Source organism: Heterodontus francisci, chromosome 22 (genome assembly GCF_036365525.1).
Source record: "Heterodontus francisci isolate sHetFra1 chromosome 22, sHetFra1.hap1, whole genome shotgun sequence".
Taxonomy (NCBI): Eukaryota; Metazoa; Chordata; class Chondrichthyes; order Heterodontiformes; family Heterodontidae; genus Heterodontus; species Heterodontus francisci.
In genome coordinates this window covers 60,297,969-60,316,711 of record NC_090392.1, presented here as the reverse complement: position 1 = coordinate 60,316,711, position 18,743 = coordinate 60,297,969, and the positions used below count along the sequence as shown (strand labels likewise).

General features: G+C 41.5%; 1 protein-coding gene across 1 annotated transcript; it reads right to left on the bottom strand.

Moving 5' to 3' along the window:
* Nucleotides 1–1,141: 1,141 nt before the first annotated feature.
* Nucleotides 1,142–18,043, bottom strand: LOC137381625 (sodium channel regulatory subunit beta-3-like). The gene is made up of 6 exons (XM_068054330.1): nucleotides 18,034–18,043; nucleotides 14,716–14,740; nucleotides 12,320–12,503; nucleotides 6,502–6,727; nucleotides 2,781–2,919; nucleotides 1,142–1,208 (listed from the first exon to the last, which is right to left on the bottom strand). The coding sequence occupies exons 1-6, from the start codon at nucleotides 18,041–18,043 to the stop codon at nucleotides 1,142–1,144; spliced, it is 651 nt and encodes a 216-aa protein (XP_067910431.1).
* Between the last annotated feature and the right edge of the window lie 700 nt (nucleotides 18,044–18,743).

The window sequence follows — 18,743 nt, the reverse complement described above, 5'->3', positions numbered from 1 at the left end:
AGGCCTGGCAGTTACATATTTGAATAAATTTAAATACCTGCCTTAATTGCAAGCCCGCCGCTGCCTCTGATCCTGTTGCGATCTTCGTGCCGCTGGCCGGCACTGCCATGCCTTCTGATCCCGTCTGGGGATTCGAGGCGCCACACTGGTTGGGAGGGGGATGCAGGTAATTTTTCCTGTGCTGGAGATGGGAGGGGGGTACAGTTAGCAATGATAAAGATCCCTCATTGGTGGAGGGGATGGTGGGAGGGGGTAAAGTTGATCGTTTGTGCACTTAGAGGGGGGATAGGTCATTTGGAAAATGCAAGTGTTTTGAGGTAGAGAGGGAAAGTATTTAATATTGTGGGTATTGAGAGGGAGGGGGTGGGATGGGAGAGCTCCAAACATACAGGTTTCAATTGTTTTCAAAAATGTGTAGTGATTTCTTTAAAAATCCCAGAAGGGCTCAAAGCCCTTTAAAAATGGTGCCAGTGCCTCTGCACAGGCAGCTGATGCCGTTGCCAATGACGATCGGGCTGCCCCCTCCATGTGATTGGGGGGAGGAGGGGAGGTGGTGGCGGGCCACCCTGTCCATTCAAATGAGCCGCCGCGCTGAAGATTGCAGTGGCTCCCCGACATGCGGCCGGTGCGGGCTGGGTGCCGCTTCCTTCGCTGAACAAGATTCCGGCCATTAATTCTGTTTCTTTCTCCACAGATGCTGCCAGACCTGCTGGGTGTTTCCAGCACTTTCTGTTTTTATTGTCATTATTTTTCCTACATGCAATTGGAATGAATTTGCTGCTGTGTGAATATAAGCTTAACATGTAACAGAGTCTGGCAATATGTGAATGGGATCGTTTTGAATGTTGGCTGTTTCAACAAATAGCTTCTCCTGGTGTGTATCTGAACCCCTTATCAGCTTTCTGCAGAATTAAATAATCACCAGATTCCCAGGTTAAGTAAATGATGCACTTAGAACTAAATAGTTCTTTTTTTAAAGAGTTCCCCTCAACATACACTATGATAAAACCTTATATGTTCCCTGGTAATTCTCCAGACTTCTCAGTTTTGAGCCTTTAATTCTTTATTTTTTTGAAAATAACTTATTCCAGCCTCTCATGTTGTTCTTACCAAACTATTCACTGTCCAAGTGAATGAGTTCCTACTCTTCCACAGGAACTGTCGAGTGGTTCTCTTTGTTTCCAGATGGTATTGCCAGATAGTCTGTTCTGTAATGATAAATTGAATTGGAAATCAATTTGAATCTTCAGAATTATCTGAACAGTTTATATATTTCATAACAACTGCCTTAGTAACAGCGAAAGACAGACATGACCATATTCTTTAATATCCAATAAGGTGGGTACCCATCCTCATCTCTTTACATGGTGAAATTTTAATGAAACTAAGCATTGACAAGGAAAATAATCAACTATGGTACTGAACAAACTATAGCAAGAGATAAATAAAAATGCAAAAAAAAAATTTAAGAATGACTTTAAGTACCTGACTTTAAGACGCAGACTAGATACTATTGCCTAGCAATTAGAGTATGCCTGACAGATTTATCCCCATGTCTGAATGGATAGGCCCAAAGTGAATGTGATATTGGGCCTCAAGCCTCATTTTTATCATCGTACCAGTGAACAAGAATCAAAGATAGATTGCTGCAATGACAGCTGTAGCTCTCCAGTAAGCCCTTAACGTCTAGGAAGGAGGGTAATCAAGTCAGAAAAAAGGGTTATTGAATCTGGCTATGTTCAGGGCAACCTAATATTAAGAGGGGGCTTCAAAAAGGATTAGGCTCCTTATTTGGATATGAAAACGTGTGGTCCTGCATGCCAATGTGCGGGTAGTGCGTTTCTGACTTGATATGAACATGCATTCTTGCCCACTATCTTGGTGGCATAGGGGGCTGTTTAGCAGGTGCTGCACGATTGACTTTCTATGCCGGTGTGTCCCAGTCTGCTGTTTGTTTTTATACAGAATTCTGTGGGTCAAACCTCACCCACTGTTGAGATTTGTTCTGAGATTTTTTTTAGGTATATTTACATATCAAAAAATAAAGTTGTGGATGCCGATAGAGCAGCTTAACTTAAATTGTTCATCAGAAATTGGATGTCCCACAAATTGGTCTCATGCCCAATTATTCCACCCAATGATTGTGAGGCCTGTACTGCTGGCAGGGCCTTGATAAAGCAGGTTCAATGGACAAAAGTAGACCAAATGTCAACTCTGGCTCTCCTTTCCTAATAAGCTCGTCATAGACAAAATAGTTTAAAACATTGTCTGTTCAACCCATTACTTTCTTTAATAGGAATAATTCATGTTTTGCTACAATTGGTGAAGTTATGTACAGTACTGTGATTCCAACACAAAAATAGCCCATACTTAACACATGGCAAAAAAAAATTGCGACTATTCACATATTTTGAAATGAGATTGTGAAAACAGCCCAAAAACTGTCAAAAATGTCAAAAAGGCTTGATTTAGCTGGAGATACTATTGGGTTCTGAAGTGTCTGAATTTCAGTTATTCTTGTCATGTCTGAGTCCTAAAGTCATTTAATAGAAATGAACAAATATGGACCGACTCTGCTCTGTCCACAGAAAAATGGTACATGTGTGAGTGCGCTGAAGGTAGTGATAGTAAAAGTTAATGACTCCTTAGCTTCCATCTGCATCTTTTTGGTATTAAATGCAACATAAAAGAACGTTCAATTTTCTCAGCTGTGCCTGAATGAATTCACGCACAAATGCATGCACAAAATAATGTATATACAGTGTCCTGAGGTAACTTACACATTTTCTTGCGCAGCTTCTTCTGATTTTAATATCTTCCTATAGCAATATATCATCTCTATAACAAGCCATAAAGTGAGGGAAACAAGGAGAAGATACATCATGATTTCTGAAACGTATGAAGTAAAATCTTCAAGGGCTAGAAAGAAATGGAAGTGAAACCAGTTAGCTTTTGCAAAGCTTTTCATGTTTGAAAACCTTTCTCCTTTAGACATTCTCAGTATGAAAGCTCTATATCCCAACTTTCTGGAAAGTCTCTTTTCCCACTTTGGTGGGAACCAATAAAAGCAAAATACTGCAGATGCTGGAAATCTGAAATAAAAACAAGAAATTCTGGAAATACTCAGCAGGTTTGGCAGTATCTATGGAGAGAGAAGCATAGTTAATGTTTCAGGTCAGTGACCTTTCATCAGAACTGATGAAAGGTCACTGACCTGAAACGTTAACTCTGCTTCTCTCTTCACAGATGCTGCCAGACCTGCTGAGTATTTCTAGCATTTCTTGTTTTTATATTGGTGGGAACAAATCCTGTCTAAGCTGACAGTCTGAAATGTAGTTGGATCCTAGATGAAGTCTACATAGGGTGCAAGATACATATTTTGACTCTGTTTATGTCCTATTTAGTCTGAAATGTATCAGTTACTGGGGTTATTAGGTTGGAACTTGATATCTAAAAAGCACTGGCCACTGGCAAATTATATGATACTTAATGCCTCTCATTTACTTGAGGTGCTTCTGCTAAGAGGGAATATAATTTGAGAAATTGTTGTATATGGTTATTATGTAGGGCAACAGTTCTAGAATTCTGCAACTCCACAGCTGCAGAATGTAATATTTGCTATAGATTTGGCCTTGCACCTCAAATCTGTTCTAATATTTCTGCCTCCTCCCTTACACATGGAAGTGCTGGTGTATCATTCCACAGGCACTGGCAGCACTCAACATTTTTTATTTAATCAGCCCAATCCCATCTTCATCCTATATCTACATGTGCTTTTTCCAATGGGGCACTGTAACTGTATGGTGATCCAGGGCAAAATCTCTGGCTGTTTTCATCTTTCTCCTTGGTCCCAGGACCACTGATGAACATTATAGACCATGATGGCTGCCTAGCTGAAATCGTCAAACACAGCAAAGGCCTAAAGGTCAAACCTGGGACTTTCCTTGTCTACATGGCTCATCAGGTTATGAATTTTTTGACTAGCCATCAGGGGAGCTAATGGGCCAAATTTTGCTGTAGCTGGGTTTCTAATGGCATCTGCCATTAGTTAGACTTCCTCCTCCACCCTTCAACTCAAAAATGGTTAGTGAAAGTATGAGCTGATAGCAGTAAGGCAAACAAAACAGGGTCTCTGACACCTAAGTGAACAGGGCAAGCAACATGGTATCCTCTTAACGGATGAAATTTAAGAATTGTGAAATATACTGTGGAAGCACTAAGAAAGAGGGTTAAAGGGCTTGTATTCAACATCAAATCAGGTACAGAAATAGAAATAAAGAGAGGGGGAAATTATATTAAGAAAAAGAGGGGAAAAGGGACAAAGGAAAATAAAAATAAATAAAATTTGACATTTTTAAAACTTGCCAAAAAATTCAAATCTTGAAGGAATGAGTCTCTACACTTGAATTAGTTAATGTTCAGTGCCAGTGAGGGTGTTTGGGAGTCATGAACACTTATTACCACATTAAAATGGTATTTATACTTGTAATTACTAGCCCTAAATATCTGTGGCACATTTAATTCTTATCTACTGCGCAAATACAGCAACTTCACAACATCCAATGCATGTTAATGGTGAGGCAGACAGCAAAATGCTGTTTTCACACAGCTAATGGTGCAGCAGGGACTGCAACGTTTGGATATTTACTGTTAACCATGCATCTGTTCCTCATCTGACATTGCTGTAGCATTTACGCATAAATAGCACCAAGTGCCATTAGCCTCACCGATATTTTGTCAGCAGAATCTGGCCCGTGATATAGCCCAGTTTCTCTTAAATTTTACCTGGAGATGGCTGTTCCTACCTTTTCTCTTTTATTTCTGTCTCATGTTTTGTATCACAGAGCTGTATTTTGCCCTGTATTTATTTATGGCCTTGCAAGTTGACAGCTTCTGGCTTGAGGAAAGGAATCTGACCATCCAAGCAAATATACATTCTGTGAATAAATCCAAGTATATCTGGGACAATATAATTTGTACCTATCCCTTTGCCTCTGGGGTATTCATACCCTGAGCTCCTTATCCAGAAGCTTCTTTTGGGGCAATACTTCTTAGGTGGTTGTTCAGTTTTAGTTACAATTTGTTCTTATTAAGAATATTTGCTTACTGATTTTTATAAGACTTCACTTTATCCTATTCTGTGTATCTCCTAACTGTTCCTTTTCTGTACAGTTTTTCCTTATTAGAATGCTAAATAAATGAGAAGTTAAATAATTTTTACTCTTTATTTCCTGAACTGTTTAAGTGTATGTCGTATGATCTTAATGACTGCAGTATGCACAAAGTTAAAATGAATATTTAGCAATGATGAGTCACCATTCAAATTAGAGTAGATCAGTTTAACTTTTCAGAAATTAACAGTAAACTATCTCCAGATTACCGTAGTTAGAATTTGACCAAAGAATTTCTATGTACTATTCTGTTAAATGAATATTCACAATAATGTATATAATCCACTGAATTGAATGATGATATTGCTATAATCTAAACAAAAGAATGTTTTCTTTTCCATGTTGCATGTTTGTTAGTGACAAATAGTCCTTTCTATGCTAACCTGAAAAAGCTGTGTTTGAGCCGAAATAGTGGGGGGAGTTTTAACCCCACCAAAAAAGACAGGTTTGGGTCAGATTGGGGTTCAAGTGTTAAAAGCCTGAATTGTGACCCCAAACCACCTCGAACCTGCCCATTTCTTGTTTAAACAGAAACGGGATGGGGAGCAGGCAGCCAACCTGCTCCCAGGAGATGGTTGGCAATTTAAATATTATAATAAGGCTGTGTGCCTCATTTTTATTCACCATTTCAAATTTAACCCTGGCTGGCTGGGTTTCCCATGCCTGGAAAGAACCCACTGGCTGAACCAAAGTGAAGGGGTGCTGAATCAGGAGGTGTCTTTACATTTACCAGCTGGATTCAGCATGCCTGCCTGGCTAGCCACCACCTCTTCCCCCCTCCACCCACGTTTGGATATGTCATTCCCCCACCCTTCTGATTCCTGCTCAAGCCTCTTATTTGCACCCCCACCCTGCCCAAGACTTCTGATTCCACCCCCTCCCCACGCCACGCCCACAGCCTCCTATCCTTTAGTTAAGTTAAAACTCCGTATATGCAGAGGGAGCCCCAACTTCTGGGTTTCCCGTGCTCGACTGGATCACCCTGCCCTGCTCCTGATGTGTCAACAACTTCCCCCAGAGTGTCAGGATGCTATCCCACCATGGACAACATCACAATGCAGGTCACTGGATAGCAATCAAAAGTAAGGCCCTTTTATTTTGGTCCTGGGGCACTGAAGCCAATTGTAGCACCTGAGCTGAGATCAGCATAGGCCAGGCATTGCATTTAGGACCTTCTAAGTCTGTATGGCTGAGAGCAGCACTAGGTAGTGCCTTTACCCACTATGGGGTACTCAAAATTCTGGTACCTTTTAAAGGTTAAACAGTATTAACCATCAGTGCTGTGAATTAAATTCTGCAATCCTCAGTACACAGAACTTAATCTCCTCACCGTCTTCATGCACTGTTAGCTGCACCTCTTTCACATCTGTCACAGAAGGTCTGTGTATCTCATAATTAAAATACCGTTTGATCGTGCACCGGTACAGACCGCTGTCGTTAAGTGTAACATTCACTATGGTTATGGATACATCTTGCAGATCTTTACTTCCATTCCACAGAATTCTGCCCTGATAAGGTCCTTTTAGCTCTCGTGGCTCTCCGTTGTACTCATAAATCTGTCACAAAGACACAGATTTCATCAGGCGATGAATTGCTAAAATGCCAACGTAATACTTCAGAGTTTTTTCCCCTCAGTTTTATATTCTCTTACCCTGAAGGAGCTGACTCTTGTTGCGATGCAGTTGCCTCACCCACATATAAACCGAGATGGTGTGTGTCAGCAAGCTGTTTAACCACGGAACAGGATTGCAGCCAAGTCTGATCCTGTTTCCACCCAACATCCACACACATGCTCCTTCCACCAAGAACTACCTTTTAGTGATCAGGAGAAGGGAAATCTAGCTGATTGTTTTCACTACCTAACCCAGGGGTGCTGAGGTCAATTCTAGTACCTCAACTATCACCACAAAGAAATTATCTAACTGAACACAAACCTGTCATCAATTTTTTTTTTAATTCATTCATGGGATGTGGGCATCACTGGCTAGGCCAGTATTTATTGCCCATCCCTAATTGCTCTTGAGAAGGTGGTGGTGAGCTGCCTTCTTGAACTGCTGCAGTCCATGTGAGTTGAGACACCTACTGTGCTGTTAGGAAGGAAGTTCCAGGATTTTGACTCAGCAGCAATGAAGGAATAGTGATATACTTCCAAGTCAGGATGGTGTGTGATTTGGAGGGGAACTTGCAGGTGGTGGTGTTCCTGTGCATCTGCTTCCCTTGTCCTTCTAATTGGTAGAGGTCGCGAGTTTGGAAGGTACTATCTAAGGAGCCTTGGCGCATTGCTGCAGTGCATCTTGTAGATGGTACACACTGCTGCCACTGTGCGTCGGTGGTGGAGGGAGTGAATGTGGATGGGATCAAGCGGGCTGCTTTGTCCTGGATCGTGTCAAGTTTCTTGACTGTTGTTGGAGCTGCACAAATCCAGACAAGTGGAGAGTATTCCATCACACTCCAGACTTGTGCCTTGTAGATGGTGGACAGGCTTTGGGGAGTCAGGTGGTGAATTACTCACCGCAGGATTACTAGCCTCTGACCTGCTCTTGTAGCCACGGTATTTATATGGCTACTCCAGTTCAGTTTCTGGTCAATGGAAACCCCTAGGATGTTGATAGTGAGGGATTCAGCGATGGTAATGCTGTTGAATGTCAAAGGGAGATGGTTAGATTCTCTCTTGTTGGAGATGGTCATGGCCTGGCACTTGTGTGGCGCGAATGTAACTTGCCACTTATCAGCCCAAGCCTGGATATTGTCCAGGTCTTGCTGCATTTCTACACGGACTGTTTCAGTATCTGAGGAGTCCTGGTCCATATGTCTCAATTCCACAATTAATTAAGTGGCTGAGCCACTGGGAACCTCTGGAGAGTTTTAACCAAAGGGCTTGCATCATGAGTGAAAACTCATGAAATGACTCAAGTATAGACTTGCTAAATAAGCTAACAGAGCTGGTCCTTAAGTACTACTAGATCCACACTGAAAGATGTGTATAAATTAACATATAGGCCATTTGAAATATCTCTAGAAGTAAAATCAGTAATATATTATAAATGATCATTGTGATTTTTAATATATATCTCTAGTTATGTAACAAAATATATTACATGGGAGACTAGATATTGCAGTCAGTTAGAAGATTGTAATTTCATCACAGACTTGATTGCATGTGAAGTTAAACTGATGGGATCCAAATTTCTCTCTCCTTAACACTGCATTAAGTGACACTAAATTGATCCAGTTGACATGAAGATTAAATATTTAATCTGTGTCATAACTGGCTAGGGAGTATTTCATGCTAACACTAGTTGTACAATGCCAGCAATATGCACCCGTCTTTGACGAGCACAAACTCAAGACCCCTGTTAATACAGTTTCATTTTTTATAAATGTATATAAGTTAATGTGGAATGCATACAGAAATAAATTATATTGTAGCTACCTATTTAAAAATATATTCTAGAAAATACAGTAGAAATACTACTGACTGGAATGCGCAACTGCACTCAGATTTTTTTGGTGGAATTTTGTTTGGGTAAGTCCTGCTCAATGAGGTGTTAGTCAGGTGGATTCCACCTCAATAAGAAGGGCCTTAAGGATCATTTTACACTTACATAGCCAATGCACCAATTTTAATACGCTGGGAAGCATAATTGTCCTACATAATTCTTCTCTTGTGGCCTTTAACTTTGATATATTTCCTTGATATTTAATTGATGTTTCTAATTTTTAATAATTACAAGGACATTTTGTTTTATGGGATCATTTCCCATTTGGTAATTCCAATGCAGGTAAATATTTTTATTCTGTTTGGATTTCCAACGAGCAAATATTTGACAAAGGGGACGTCATATTTGAACTTTTTTTTATTCATTCGGGGACTGGCTAGGCCAGCATTTATTGCCCATCCCTAATTGCCCTTGAGAAGGTGGTGGTGAGCTGCCTTCTTGAACCGCTGTAGTTCTTGGGTGTAGGTACCTTGGAGGGGAACTTGCAGGTGGTAGTGTTCCCATATATCTGCTGCCCTTGTCCTTCTAGCTGGTAGAGGCCGTGAGTTTGGAAGGTGCTGTTGAAGGGGCCTTGGTCAATTGCGGCAGTGTATCTTGTAGATGGTACAGACTGCTGCCACTATGCATCGGTGGTGAAGGGAATGAATGGTGAAGGTGGTTTATGGGGTGCCAATCAAGTGGGCTGCTTTGTCCTGGATTGTGTTGAGCTTCTTGAGTATTGTTGGAGCTGCACCCATGCAAGCAAGTGGAGAGTATTCCATCACGCTCCTGACTTGTGCCTTGTAGATGGTGGACAGGCAATGGGGAGACAGGAGGCTGAATTTTACCAGCTCCTCAACATCGGGTGGTGGCGGGGGGGCCCATAAAATACTTGAGGGGGCGGCCTGCCAAGAAGGCCCTGCCTCATTTTACCAGTGGCAGCGAGGTTGCGGTGCGGCCTTCATTTAAATATTAAAATTAATTAAAAGATGCAAATCAACTTACCTTGTCCCGGCAGCCGTCCAACACCGATTTTACAGCTGCCAGCCGCAACTCTGTACGGTGTTCCGAGGCAAGACACTGGTGGGAAGGGGGCGGACTGAAATTATCAGGGCGGGGGGGGGGGTGCAAGCGGGGAAAACCTTTTTTATTGGCTGTGGTGATGGTGGGAAGGGGTCGAAGGGCAAATGTGTCGAGGTTGAGGCGGAGCGTTTGGGGTGGGACTAAAGTTAACGTTTGTCATATTGACCAGTAAAGAAACCATTGGGGGGGGGGGGGGTTGGTTGGGAAAGGGCCTTTGATTATTTAAAAAAAAAATTAACAGTAATTAAAAATTCAAATTTTTGCTAAGGGCTTAAAGCCCTTTAAAAATGGTGCTGCACCTTTGCGGTGGCACCGGACACCATTTCTGGGGACGGAGAGGCTGTCCCCTCTGCATTATCGGGGGTAGCTGCTCCGCCCCCCTCCATTTAAATGAGCCACGTGCAAAATATTGCGGGGGCTCAGCAGCAGCGCTTCCGTTTCTGAAGGCCACCGACTTCAAAGCACGCTGCTGTGATGTGCGGCACACTAATAAAATTCAGCCCAGGAGGTGAGTTACTCGCCATAGAATTCCTCGCCTCTGACCTGCTCTTGTAGTCACAGTATTTACGTGGCTGGTCCAGTTTAATTTCTGGTTAATGGTGACCCGCAGGATGTTGATAGTGGGGGATTCAGCAATGGTAATGCCATGATGATCTTATTCCCTGATAGTTGCATCAACTTTTCCTGTCAAGAGACACTGGATACTGATTGGGGTTGGGTAGCTTGGAGGATTTATTTGCTCCGCAGTCCAGAAGTGTTGAGGGCAATTATACCACCGCTTCTGCTGATACCAGTTAATTCAGCTTAGACCTGTGATTTAAGCCTGGGTCCTGCTTTGTTTGTAAGGCTCACAGCCACTCTGGTATTCATTTACTCACTCAACCACTGAAAGAATTGGTTCATGGGGCTAGAAATTCGGCTTTGTAGTGCTCGAGTTGTCGGTGCAACGGGTGTTGTTCTGTGTCAAAAATGGGCATCCGCACAATTCTGATGCATGCTACACTGGCTGCCATTTTGGCAATGGCCACACAAGACATGTCCTTTGCTCATGTCAGAAGCAGGCATTAGGCTATTAACATATGCAAATAAGGGGCCTAATACCTGCTTCTGCTGGCTCTTGCAACTTTGATTTGCACCCTAGGCAGCCAGCACCAGTGCCGATTGTCTCCAGGAAACCAATGCTAAGCAGCATGGAATGAAACAACGATAAATACTTACCATAATCACCTCCGCTCTCAATCCTGAGATCTCTGACCTCACTCCTGACTCCGATCTCTAAGCCCCCAGCCCAAACCACCTAGCCCCCCCCCCACACCCACTGATTGTACTCTGAGGCCCCCCCCCCAAATAATATTGCGATGTTCTTTAGTCATAGAGAGATACAGCACTGCAAGCCGTTAGTGCTCCACAGGTAAGCTGCTCGAGTTTCTAAGCCATGATGTTTTAAAAGGAAGTGCTTTTTAAAAAAAAATGTATTTATGACTGCTCTCTTTACTGCTGAAGATGGTGATGGATTTCAATGCTTGCAGATAGAATTTCTTTTCTACTTTTGACAATCGGTCTGAAGGTCTCCCAGATCAGATACAGCATGCCCAGATGCAGAGTTGCCCTCTCACCTCCATTCAACCTACCTATCTACAGAAGAATAGCTTCTTCTGCACCATTTTCTACATGAACTATCCTTGTGGCCACTTTTAATGTGTGCCCTGCTAAGGACAGCTTTTCTTGGAAATAGAGTGATATTATCCAAAATTATTTGGTGTGGGGTCTTAGAACTGACAGGAAAACTTTCATTGAATCAGTTTTGTTGGGTTGACACAAAGTATTAGTAAGAACGTAGTTAAGTATGAAATCAGGACATCATAATGCCATATATGTTGGTTATTTTTCATGCTCATGTAAGGACTGCAGTTCTCAAAGGCACAAAGACAAAGTGTAATTATGTCAGCAATGCGTAACTTCAAGTTAAAAAATATGACTGTCGCCTCAATATACTGAGGACAAAACAGATGACGCCAACAGTGACAATATGGTGTGATGCCTTGGATAGTCTTTTCATAGCAGAGACTTGGAAATGAACTTACCAATGGGCCACACTTGTTCAGGTGTTTTGTCTGCTTGGTCTGTTAGAACCACTGGCACCCAGCTCTAGTTAAAAGTAAAGCAATGCATTGTGGATCAAATAAAGTGACCAAGTGAGTTAGAATTGGTTCCAGGATCATGTGTTACAGAATACTGCTCTGTCTGTGTTATAACATAACTATCATTCCGTCTTAGTAATGAACAATCTCCCGGGGTTTCCATTAATTTATCAACCTTATGCCTGATCAGGGCACATTAGTTTACAATGTGGAAAGAATCAATGGTAAATGGTGTGCCCTCAATATTGTACTTTTAGCTGAATTATTGAGTTTAGTACAATCTTATTATGAAATAGCTCAACAAAAGCCATGTGTACAAGATATTTACACTGGGCATTGTACAACCTTTAGCTATGAAAACTGACCTATGGATTTAAAGGACATTTCTGTTACTTAATACATAATCTATTCACATCTGTATTTTTGTTTTAAAGTAGACACATACTGATATCTCTTTCCCATCATTGGTGATGTAGCTCCATTCAACCATGGTGTCAGTATTCACTTCTTCTCTCTTCATACAGGAAATGCAAGTGAGTTTCATATTGGTTCCATGTAGGGCTTCAGTGTCTGAAGGAACCTCAACACAGACTAACCAGCAACAGCGTACTGTAAGAGACAGAAGGACAAATCAGCCTAAATTCACCCCAAGTTAGCACCCCCTCTGTACTGAATGTAAGCTGCAGCAGAGCAACCCTGACTGCATAGCATAATTTGGATGCATGATAACATTCCATCCACTTTGCAGCAATGGTGTTTCTCAAACCCAATCTCAATAGAGTAACCCCAGTACAGCATTCTGACATTTATTTTTTCCACACCATCAATCCTCATGGCCTTTGTGATAAGATGATTAATTTGGTAGAATTATGAGCAGTTTTGTTCTGTAGACTTGCATGGCTACAACTGGAACACAAATTACACAATGTATGACTAAAATTATTATTTTTGGAGGAAAGTGAGAAAGAAAAGGAGATTTTTTTGTTTAGAATTATTCAGTCCAATGGATAAGGAGAGCTTACTCTAGTCACTAGGTGTAGTACATTCTAAATGTTTCTGAATGTCAGTTGGTAGCAGTCTCGCCTCTCAGTCATAAGGTTGTGGGTTCAAGTCCCACTCCAAAGACCTGAGCACAAAAATCGAAGATAACACTCCAGTGCAGTACTGAGGGAGTGCTGCACTGCTGGAGGTGCTGCCTTTCATGTGAGACATTGAATAAAGGCCCGATGCAGCGCTATTTTGAAGAAAAGGGGCATTCTCCCTGGTATCCTAGCCAATATTTATCTCTCAATCAACATTACAAAGGTCGATTATTTGGTTATTATTATGTTGCTGTTTGTGGGACCTTGCTGTGTGTAAATTGATCTCAAAAAGATTGGCTGTAATAATTCATGGATGACAAAATCAGTGACAAGTCTTTGAAAAAGATACCTGCCAAATGCAGGTAAATTGATCGCTGCGTATCCTACATTACAACAGTGACTACACTTCAAAAGTACTTCATTGGTTAAAAAGCACTTTGGGACATCCTGAGGTTGTTTAAGACACTATATAAATAGTTTTTTTTTTAGTTTTTATACATTGCCCAACTCAGTTTTTCCCTTGTAGTATTCACTTAAATATCATTATTCTTTTCAAAAGCATTTGGCAGGTATTTTTTTTCAAAGACTTGGCACTGATTTTATCTGACTTTCAGCTCAATCAGTAAATAACTGTAAGAAGATCCATGAATTATTACAGCCAATCTTTTGGAGTTCTGAGCTACTGTCTCTTTTAACTGAATAAAGTGAGCAGCTGATGCAATTTATCTTGATCTCAACCAAAATGTCAATTCATACTTTAACTTGGTTTATGCATGTTCCAGAAAATGAAATATTATCAGCTCAGAGAAACAAAATTGGAATTGGGTATTTAGCCTGTGGTAAGGCAGCAAATATCATTGTACAATCCTGTACTTGGAAATTTAATGTATTAGTTCCTCCTTCCGTTATAAAAACTGCTATAGAAGTATTGCCTTACTTGATCCATGTCTAAGTATACACATTCCCTTTGTACAGGTTTATGATTGTATGTTTCATACCTTTTCACTCCAGTGATCCTCAGAGTATTCCAGCTTTAGATGTACTAGATTATTCTTTGTTATGTGGGTCAAAGGCAACTTTATTTAGAATATGTATTTCTTTATTTTCCAGAAATAAAAATCAAATTTTTTGACCATTTTAAATCAGCAAACGATGATTTAAAGAAGAATTTAAATTACTTTAAAATATTGAACGTTTCATTCTAAGTGGTTTCAGTACATGATTCTTGTTATCCCTTTATACTATCTCAGTAGTGGAAGACTTCTTCAGCTGGTGAAATTCATTTGTACACTGACCGGATCTATGTTTCCATTGAATATTCATTTGAGCACCTTTAGCGTTTCAGAAGCATGTGCCAGGTTTCTTTTTTCAAAGACTTGGCACTGCTTTTACCTGACCTTTAGCTTAATAGGAAAGTAATGTAAGAATATCCATGTATTATTAATTCCAGTTGTATTAAAAAAAAACATATTTAAGAACATGAGATAGACATGGGTGAGGAAAGTCTATTGATGCATTTTAGTTCATTCACCTCTAAAAACCCTGAACACTCCCAGCATGGAATTAAAATGTTAAATTATTCCTGAGTGTTTGCCTCCACTGCCTTACCCAGAAGTTTCGATCTGCTAAACCAATCATCATTAAACATATTTTTCTTTGTTTTTTTTTTGTCTTATCTTGGGTCTCATCACACCCTGTACTGATTTCTGCCAATGCTAATGATAATGGCCAGAGGGTAATGGCCCTCTTACCTGCCTTCCTCCTCAATGGGAAAATATTAGAGTCTTCTAGACCTATCCCAGATAGTCCAGCCAAAGTCATGTGTGGGTAACTCTGGGTAGAAACCTACATTGTCCAACTTTAGGTGCAGCATGCATATACACTACTACTCTGTGCCACTAAAGTACCTAATTTATAGATTGCTAAAGATAAATATTTTAAATTAAAATCTGACAACATTCTGTAATCTACCTTCTTGAAATTAACCAAAAACTCCCATCTTATTTGTTTTTAATTTTTGTATACAATTCAAAGACCTCTAAAACCTTCAGGGGACTAAACACCAATGGAGTTGCAGTCATACATAAAATAAAATATCACTGTAAACTTTGGTCTTAACAGTTCATTACTTATGTCTGTGCAGTTCAACCAATGATGCCTTCCAATTTTCCCTGATAAAAGTTTATTTCCACTCCTTGATTTTTCACTTTAGACTCTTAACCTTCCTTTATCCTAATCAGAATAGATATAACTTCCTCAGCCTCTGTAGAACTGTGACCCAAATCCTGCAATCATTGATGTCATGCTTTCCTGAATCCTTTTTGCTGCCTTTAATAATGAATAAGGAATAATGCCCTTTGCTAGGTGGTGCGTGAGAGTTAACCACAGTGGTCTCCTCCTCCTCTGTCAAATGAAGCTTCATTTTCATTGCATGATGGCTTGACTGAAGTCAGAAACATATTATGGAAAACAATGACATGAGCCCATGGCCTGGTGCTGAGTATTACAATTTTGCCCTATGTACCAGAGAATATTATAGTGAAGGGCATAATTATGGAGTGGGCTGACAAGATAATTACGTTTACAATCACCACTGTAATAGGTAACAAGGTAAGTCAACTGAGAAAGCACCTAAAGTTGTCTTAAACAAAAATCATCATAGGCTTGATATGTTTGCTTCAATGATGTAAACAGTCAAGTGTCCTGATGCTTAAAGAGCTGAGAAATAATAATTGTCAATTGTCAGCTAATCAGACACAAAATTTTACCTATTTGATCCTACACTCAGGATTACAGATCAGATCTGTGAAGGCACAGGAGAATGTGTATAGTAAATAATTACAAATAAAATAAATAAGGAAAAATAATGCCATTTATAATGGAAGAAAGGAGCTATTAGATCAAAGCTGAATAGAAGAAAGAAAAACAGGAAAAGTCAGAGAATCAGGGAATAGAGAAATGAGAAGCACAGCAAAAATATTTTTTAAAAATGTAATCAATAAAACAATATTGCAGTAATAAACATATTTTGATGTCTGGATAACTGTATCACTATACCAATTAGTCATTATCACAGTGCGGATGCAGAAATTGGAAGAAATAAATTACTTGCTCAGGAACAACAAAATTGCTAAGGTTCCAAGCATTCTTAAAAGTTAACTACAAAGTCATAAGCCCAAGACCCCCTGTTGATTATCAGTTCTGAAGCCCCTCCCAAATGATGAGCTCCTCTATGTATAAGGAATAATATTACTACCCATCAACATAGAGCCACCTATTGTTACTAACATAAGTTACATAATAACAACTATTGAAAGTGTCATAGAATTATAGAATGGTTACAGCACAGAAGGAATCCGTTTAGCCCACCGCGTCCTTGCTGGCTCTCTGCAAGAACAACTCAGCTAGTCCCACTCCCCCACCTTTTCCCTATAACCCTGCAATTTTTTTCTATTCAGAGAATTATCCATTCCCTGTTGAAACCATGATTGAATCTGCCTACACCACATTCTCAGGCAGTGCATTCCAGATCCTGATCACTCACTGCATAAAAAGGTTTTTCCTTTGGTTCTTTTGCCATTCATCTTAATTCAGTATCCTCTACTTCTTGACCCTTCCGCCAATGGGAACTGTTTCTCCCTATCTACTCTGTCCAGACCCCTCATGATTTTTAACACCTCTATCAAATCTTTTCTCAACCTTCTCTAAGGGGAACAACCCAACTTCTCCAATCTATTCATGTAACTGAAGTTCCTCATCCCTGGAACCATTCTTGTAAGTTTTTTATGCACCCTCCCTAATGCCTTCGCATCTAGGACTGGATTTTGTTTCCAGCCCGATGTCAGGTTCCATGGCGGAGAGAGCCGGAGAATTGGAGCGGCAGCAGCCGGGATAGCTCTGTGGTGGCCCCTCCACCGCTCTGCAACGGGAAACTGCTTTCCATATGCTAATTAGATCTTTGCATTAATTTAAATGTAACCCGCAACAATCTTACCTTCAGTTCCTGATATTCAGTATGACCCGTGACACTCACGCACCTTCACTTTCCCATCCAGGGAAAGCTGGCACCACCGAGGTGGGGAAAGAGTCAACCTCTGCAATATTTGTATCGGGAAGGAGGGGAAGGGGTCAACTCTGTATTATGTTGAACTGTTTGCAGGGCTGGCAGCCTTTTAAAAATGTTGCCAGCGCCTGCTCCCACATCAGGTGACGCCATTAACGGCATCGCCAAGCCACTCCCACCATGATTGGGGGGGTGGGGCGGCTGCCGTGAATATGCTAAGTGGCTGCCTGCCGCAAAATTGCTGTGGCGCGGGTCGGCTGCCATTTTCTGCACCCGCCACTGCTCCCAGCAGTGGGACAAGATCCAGCCCCTAAAGTGTGATGCCCAGAACTAGATACAATACTCCAGTTGAGGCCAATCCAGTGTGTTACAAAGGTTCACCATAACTCCCTTTCTTTGGTACTCTTTGGCCGGAATTTTAACCATCTTAATCGGGTCCGTTCGGTGGCCTCTGGGTGGTAAAATGGCATCCGATGATGTCGGGTTGGGTCCCCGGCATCATCACACACAGACGCCATTTTAAGATCCAAGAAGTCGGGTTCGATCAAGTTGCCGCTTGCACCCCCGACCACAAATAATTTCAAGTCACTTAAAGCAATTGAGAAGCCAATTGACTGAAATATACGTGGCCGTTTGATTTTAGGGCCGTAAATCGGGTCACTGATCGTGTCGGGGACCCGACAGCTTTAAAAGGGCAGAAGACAGGCAATTAGTGAGGCTGTTGGAGGTAAATTTTCTGGTGCTGCTTATCTGTGAGAGTTTTTGTGTCATATAAATGTTGACATTTGTAGCTTGTGCAGAGGGCTCCAACTGAGTCTGACTCACTGCAGCTTGAGACCTATCTGTCCTGGGTCAGTGAGTGGAAGGAAGGGGGTTGTGTGTGCCTGTCCTGACAGCTGGAGCTTAAGAGATTTAATCATTGAATTTGCTAACCAGTCCAATGATGGGAATTGTGCATCCTGGAGGCAGCACTTCAGAAGAGGAAGACCATGCCCCAATCAAGGACAGAAGTACAGCTGGGCATGTGCATGCGCAAGCAGCTGGTCAAGTGGCTCCCCGTTATGTGGGAGGGAGAGCAGGTGCCAGAGTCAGGCGAAAGTGAACACATTCAGGAGACGCGCCTACCCAACAGGCAGGGTATACTGACCGCGTCTAAGCTACCTGCAGCTGTCAGAATGCCAGTGCAGAAGAAGGCTGCGTCTGTCACGTGAGACCATGACATTTCTCTCAGATGGTGGCAGTGGATGTAGCTTCAAACTGCCTTAGTGGCCATCCAATGCCGGTCACTCTAAAGGTGACCGTCGTCCTTAACTTTTATGCGTGTGGCTCTTTCCAAGCATCGATGGCAGACCGGTGTGGAGTCTCCCAAGCAGCTGTGCACCACTGCATAAAGGTTGTGACTGATGCACTGTTCAGACGTGCTAACAATTTCATTAGTTTCAAAATGAACAAGACCAGCCAGGCTGAATGAGCAAGAGGATTCAGTGCAATAGCTGGGTTTCCAATAGTCAGGGCATTATAGGCTGTACGCATGTGGCAATTAGATCACCAGCAGGCCATTCAGGGGCATTCATTAACCGAAAAGGCTTCCATTCATTGAACGTTCAGCTTGTATGCGATCATCGCAAGAGAATCATGCAGGTTTGTGCACGGCACACAGGGAGTTGCCATGATGCATACACTCTCAGAAACTCTCAGCTTCCTGCTCTTTTTAGTCCCCCGGT

Excerpts from the sequence above, each read along its gene's own strand:
- LOC137381625 (XM_068054330.1), bottom strand. Across the intron at positions 6,728-12,319 it reads ATGATGGGAAAGAGATATCA|ATTTATGAGTACAACGGAGA; the intron begins GTATGTGTCTAC and ends TCTTTGTGACAG. Across the intron at positions 1,209-2,780 it reads GAAGCTGCGCAAGAAAATGT|AACAGACTATCTGGCAATAC; the intron begins GTAAGTTACCTC and ends TTATCATTACAG.